At 44.2% G+C, this 6,420-nt stretch overlaps 1 protein-coding gene across 1 annotated transcript in view; it reads left to right on the forward strand.

The window, feature by feature from the left end:
• MYBBP1A (MYB binding protein 1a) overlaps positions 1–6,420 on the forward strand; it is a 56,278-nt gene that overhangs the window by 1,915 nt on the left and 47,943 nt on the right. The window contains exons 3-11 of the mRNA XM_014310427.2: positions 81–176; positions 996–1,079; positions 1,468–1,542; positions 1,964–2,071; positions 2,893–3,083; positions 3,373–3,540; positions 3,722–3,839; positions 5,154–5,443; positions 6,076–6,183. Of these exons, the coding sequence (XP_014165902.1) occupies positions 81–176; positions 996–1,079; positions 1,468–1,542; positions 1,964–2,071; positions 2,893–3,083; positions 3,373–3,540; positions 3,722–3,839; positions 5,154–5,443; positions 6,076–6,183 (1,238 nt within the window). The remainder of the gene's footprint in view (positions 1–80; positions 177–995; positions 1,080–1,467; positions 1,543–1,963; positions 2,072–2,892; positions 3,084–3,372; positions 3,541–3,721; positions 3,840–5,153; positions 5,444–6,075; positions 6,184–6,420) is intronic.

Genomic DNA, 6,420 nt, shown 5'->3' on the forward strand with positions numbered 1-6,420 from the left:
CGCGGGCGGGGCGCGGGGGTCTGGCGGCCGGGCCGCTCTCGGAGCAGCCCGGACACCGCCCAGGTCTGTGTCTCTTGCAGGATGATGAACTCAAGTACACCCTGAAGCGGCTGGTGGAGGGACTGGGAGCGACCCGCGAGGCCGCCCGCCCTGGCTTCAGCTTGGCCTTGGCGCAGGTCAGTGTTTCCCAGCGCGGGTCAGAACCGTCGGCAGCCTCTGTCCATGCTTGCGGTCTCTTTTGCTGTCTGTGCAAGGCTGGAGGACTCTCTTCTGTGCATATGAGAGGGAAGGCTCTCACAATAACCGTAGTGGATTTAAATGGTGCTAGTCTGCCTTAGAAACTTACAAAGTTATGAACTATACTAATATCACATTCATACTACAGAATTCAATTCTGCTTGAAGGGCTGTCCTTGATTTACAAATTTTGACCAAGTTTTCCATTATTCCGTGTTTAGTACTATTACTGCTTCTTAAAACTGTCTTGCTCTTGGTCTTGGTTGGTTGATGTGGGATATCTGCCCTTCCTCTAGACCAGGTTGCTCCAAGTCCCATCCAGCCTTGCCCGGAACATTTCCAGGGATGGGGCAGCCACAGCTTCTCTGGGTAACATGTGCCAGAGCCTCACTGCCCACCCAGGGAATGATTTCTTCCTAATACCTAACCTAAATTGGCCTTCTGTCAATGAGAAGTCATTCCTCCGTGTCCTGGCACTCTGGGACTCCAGAGTCCTGGTGCAGCTCTCTTGGAGCCTCTTTAGGCACTGGGAGAAGCTCTGAGCCCTCCCTGGAGCCTTCTCCAAGCTGCACAACCCCAGCTCTCCCAGCCTACTTCCTATTCTATACATCTTTACTGATTTGGTTGTCTTTATTCTGGCCTGATAAAACAGCACATCTGCTGCTGTGCTGAACAACTCTTCAGCTCTCTTTTATCTTAACCCAAGATAATGTCATGAAATGGAAGAACTGCAAACAGCTATTCCATCTTTCTCCTCAGGTTTTGCAGGCTTTTGAGGAAATTCCACTCTGCAGCATTTTGGAACAGATAAAAGAAAAACACAATCTGGAAAAAGTGAAAAAAGTAAGTGAGCTCATGGCAACATTTGCCAACTGCTGCTTTAATTGTTTCTATTCTTTAAAGTCTTGGTGTATAGTGTAGTTTTGGGGTTCATGTTAAAGCAAGTGACTAAAATGAAGCGACAAATATTTCTAGAAATTGGAAGTTGATGACATTGTAATCTAACCCTGTTTTAAGTGAGATTTGTCAGTGTGATGAAGAGGCACTTTAGGACAGTTCTTACACATGGTGTAGGGGGTTGCTTTTCAGTATGTTCTCTTCCCATGGTGGGGTGTTCAAGGCTGGATTTTCCTGCCATCTTGTTCCGCTGTTTGTGTAGCTGCCTGTGAGTTCTAAGCCTCTCAGGAAAGCAGATTTTTACCTATTTTCCTTTTTTTTTTTTTCCTTTCAGAAACTTGTGAGAAATGCTGCTTTTGGGAACTTTTTTGGAGTGATGGCTCTGTTCCAGTCTGGGCGGCTTGTGAAGGTAACACTGCTGTCAGGTGTGTCAGTTCTGCTTGTGGGGCTTCTGATGTGGAAGAAGGATTGACAGGGAAAGGCTGGATCACTGAGTAACCGATGCAGTGGCACTTGAAGCATCAAGTTCAGTTCATTTCTGTTGTGCCATCCATGGACTCTTTGTGCCTTTTTAATGTCTGTTCCTGAGTAGAATGTAGGAACTGTGTTAAATAGTGCAGGAGGCTTCTACCTCTCCTGGAAGGAAGGGATCTGTTGTCATATCCAGCTGGAAAACACAATTTTGGAAAAAGCTGAGTGACCAATCAAGGAACAAAATTGTGTTTCTTATTACAAGTAGGCATAAACCTCTAAAGAGTGGATTATCACCTGAGCCTTTAGTTTAATTTCTGATATATGTCCTCTGGTTTTGGCTTATCTTTCCTTTGTAGGACCGGAAAGCTCTGCTGGAGAGCATCCAGCTTCTGCAGCAGCTGACAAATCACCAAACACACCTCAGAGATCTGCCACGCAAAACTCTCATTGACATCACCTCTGAGGTACAGGCACAGCGTGGGGCTTGGGGCTTGTGGGGCAGGGGGAAGAGAGAGTTTGGCTTTGGGGTCAGATTTTCCTGTAGTTTGTTCATAGCTGGCATTTATAGGGAATGTGGAAGAGTGTGAACTGTAGGAGCTGTCCCTATGTTGCCTGTGGGCAGATGCTTGTGTTCTGGGAAGGGTGCTCTGGTTTAGCTTGGTTTGACTTAATCATGGACAATGTTTCCCATTTCACTTGCTTGGATTATGTGTTAGACCATGTGCTCCTTTGGAGAGATGTAGGCTGAAAACTCTGAACAGCAAACCACTTTTTTCATGCACCAAACTTGGGCCTAAGGTTGGACTTTGGGCTGTTGGGAATGAAATTATGTAGGGACAAGGAGTAAAGAGCTCTGAGTGTTTCGTAAAAGAAAAGAGTTTATTTCCTTTTTTAAAGTGGATATTATTTGTAGACATGAAGACTAGCAGTGTTAAATAAAAATAGAGAGTTTCCGTGTCCCTGGGTTGCCTGGCTGTACAGGAAAGCAGTCAGAGAGCAAGAGAACAATTGCAGCTGGAGTCAGTTGACCAGAATTGCTGTCTGATGACAGCATCCTGTCCTACTCCCCATGGTTCAGCACCTGGGACTGTCTGGCAGTCATGGACACATCCATTATTTATTTTTCATTGTATCACCATAAAGACTGTTTCTAGGGTTTCCAGAACAATGCAAGCTTTTAGTAAAATGTCCTCTAGTGCAGACACTTTAATGTGCTTACTTCACTGCAAGTTAGTAAAATGCCCTCAGATATTTCTTATATGCTGTCACCCTTGTTCCTGTCTAGGTACCTGAAACTGTGTTTGAGGAGGTTCTGTTTGACATCTTGCAAGGTGACCTCTCTTCAGCCTTCACATCTCCAGAGAACCTGCACCTTTTGCTTGTGGGTATGCAGAAATTCCCTGGTGTTCTGAAACCTAAAAAGCTGAAGAAGCTGTTTGGCTCATCTACTGTTGTAAATAAGGAAAATGTTTCCAGGTAGGTTCTTAAATAAGGAGGTGTAAATGAACATTATTTTCCTCTTGGCTAGCAGTGAGAGAAATGTGGCTGTGATTCTGATTCCCGCTTGTATTTGCCACTGCAGGTGCTGCGAGGGGTTAGGTGTTAATTGTTATGCAGGTTCCCAAGTTATAGTTGTGTCATTTCTCCCAGGGGCCACAGCCTGCAGTTCTTGGTAAATGTTCTGTGTCTTTCAGCAGTATGAATTTGTCCTTCAGCAATTCTCTTTCAGGTCAGATCTCTCACATTATTTTATTTCTTCTTCTAGACTTGTCGAGCTTCTGAAAAGTGCTGCCAAGTCTGAGAAGGAAGACAAGAAATTGCCCAGTGTAGTGTTTGATTTGCTACAAGTTGCACTGAAGGAAGGTGCCTTTGAACTGTTCTGGAATGAAGTTGTGGAGAATGGGCTATTGAAGGAGAAATCAGGACCTGTGAGGTTTGAACATACACTGTTTGTGGTTTCCCATGTTACCCTTCTGTTTCTTGACCCAGAAGTTTTGACTTCATCTCCCTGCACGCTCCTATACCCTGCCCCAGCACTTCCTCTCTGTCTTAGCCCTGTGTGTGGGTTTAGTGCTGTGCTTTAGCCTGAGGGAATGTTCTTTGTTCCCACTCAGTTACATGTGCTACCGATTGCTGGGCAGTGCTCTCCCGTTGCTGTCCCTGGAGCAGCTGCAGGTGGTTCTCAAAGGGAAGGTGATGTTGCACTATGGAGAACACGTGGTAGCAACTCAGGTAGGTCTTGGAACAAGCTAAAGGCCATGTCTTGAGCACGAGGAAGTCTCTGCCCCACTTCTAGTTTCAAATCATCTTGTATAAAAAAAGTTTATGTAATTTTAGACATTGAACTCTTACTAAAAGCAAGGTTATTGTATGACCACTGGTTGCAGTGGACTGAGTATAGCCTGTGTTTGGTTGTCATTGCCTATTTTAAGGGTGTGGAAACTGTTCAGCCCTGTCTCACCTGCTTTCATTGCTGCTGCCAGGAAAGCTCTAATGATGGGGGAGGCAGAGGAAGGGCAGCCCTCAGCAAATTGACAGTGTCATGTGTTGTCCTTTAACAGTCCCTTTGCTTCTGTGTGTCCAGAAGCTCCTTTTTGTTTATCATTGTGCTGGGTGTCGCATGAACATTGGAAGGCAAAGACAAAAAGGGACAACTCGTGCTTTTGTTTGTTAGTGCTTGTTTCAATAAGCACATCTGAGGTTTTAGCACAACAATTATTTGGAATTGGATTTTGGTGGTCCTCTCCCTCTTCCCCTACGGGGAAGCCAGCAAACCACACAAGCCTGCAATAAACAGGAAAAGTAAAAGGGGAATACTGATAAAACTGGCTTTTAGCTTGGGTTTTTGTGGTAACACAATGCCAAACCTCCTCACATGTGCCCAGAAATAGTTGTTGTACCTTGGGAGAGATAGGTCTGTGTGATCTTCTTGTTCTGTCATCAGAGCAGCCATAGGTGTGTGGGTTTACTCTGCAAATACTGCATACCATGGTGCCTCCCTGAATGGACCAGCTTTCTCCAGGATTTATCCACTGGCTTAGTAGTTTTCCTATTTCTTATTTTTTGTGCTTGTTGCACAGTAAATTAGGCTGTGATCTTCCATGTGCTTCAATTTTTTTTTATTTGGTTCTTGTCTGAAGTGTACAAATCCCCTGGAAACAATGAGACTAAATGGAAGAAGCTCCTAATATTGTTGATGATGAGAGAAATGATGAAAAGATCTTTGTTTGAATTTGATTCTGGTTTTGGGGTTTGTTTTGTTTCTTGACATTGGTTGTTTGGAGAAGTAAATTCTGTTACCTTGCAGATCCTTATGAGGGTTCTGGTGATTGTTGGAGATGGAGCTAGGCAAAGCTGGAGTCTGTTATTTACTGTCAGTTTTCTTCCTGATTCAATTTTTTAAATCAACAAGGGAGTAAATAAACCCGATTCACTTCAGAGGTCCCTTCCAACCCAGGCCATTCTGTGATTCTATGATTTTTATTTACAGAGCCATTCAGTCTGAGTGTGAAGTTGCTGACCTGCTTCTTTGACCATGTTTTTCAGTCTCCCCAGGGATTTAAGTTTGGTGCAGAAATGGAGGGATATATAGATACATTTCTGAGTGGCTGCGATGACCCAGAGAGGCAGCTGGCTGTGATGATGGGCTTCTCTACCCTTACCAATCAAGGGAGGCCGGTGTTGTTGAGTGCTTCCAGGGTAGTCAGACACCTGCAGGCAGGGGCCTTGCAAAAATACATCTGCTGGCTCAAAGACATGTTCCTCAGGCCAGACTTGGACTGTTGTTTAGACTTCTCAAGTAACCGGCAGAAACAGAACCGGCAAAACGCAGACATGTGAGTACACGGGTACTGCACCTTCCCACCTTCCTCTCAGCATTTGCTGGTTCCCTTGCCATGAGATGACAATTGTTTATTTCCTCTGTCTCAGAAAGTTTAGCTGAATCTGACTCTTTCACTGGGATAAAATTCAATTCTGGAAATTCTGCAAGCATATTGAGAAGCAGCCAGCCTGCCCAAAGCAGACTGGATCACCAAAAGATACTTTTCTCTTCTTTTTCTAGTCCTGACAGTTGCTTTAAAAAATATGTCAGATGGTTTCCTCTTTTCCTACAGCTTCTCAGGTCTTTGTAGGAATTATGCCTCACTTTTATTTGTGTGTTAGGCATGCTGGCATTCAGGCCAGGTTGTGTTACCTGGCACCTATAAACCTCACTCTGCTGACTGCTGCAATTCTTTAAGGGCTTTTTGCTCATCTGCAGGCTCTCTGTGGGATAAATAGATCACCTTTTGCATAGTAAAAAGCAAACTTGAGAAGATTATATCTCTTATTTTGTATCTATTGCTTTGTTACTACATAACTTTGCCAGCTTTAGTGTATACCTTCTAAATATCTGTAAGTCACCTCTTGAATGCAGTGGATTGTGCATTGTATTTGTTGCTGATTGTGCCCTCCTTCTTATTCAAAGAGCACAACAGAAGATTGCTCGATTGAGAAGATGGATCATGCACAGACTGGTTAACATCATTGAAAGTGCCACCAGAAAAGAAGAGAGCCTTGTGATGGACATTGCCAGGTGAGACTGATGTAAAGACACACGTGCTTGGGATAATTCTGTGTAGCTCAACAGCAGTATTCCAGATAAGCTGTACCCATGACACTGGGCAAATCCAGTAGTGGAAATGCTCCATAATAAATCATTTGGGAGTCTAGGTTTTGTTTTCAAAATACCTTCTGCATAATCAGACTAACCTGTGTCATAAGTAGCTGGCACTTAAAATCACATCAGTCCCATTTATTTTCAATCAACTTT

The sequence above is a fragment of the Geospiza fortis genome, unplaced genomic scaffold, assembly GCF_000277835.1.
Source record: "Geospiza fortis unplaced genomic scaffold, GeoFor_1.0 scaffold633, whole genome shotgun sequence".
Lineage (NCBI taxonomy): Eukaryota > Metazoa > Chordata > Aves > Passeriformes > Thraupidae > Geospiza > Geospiza fortis.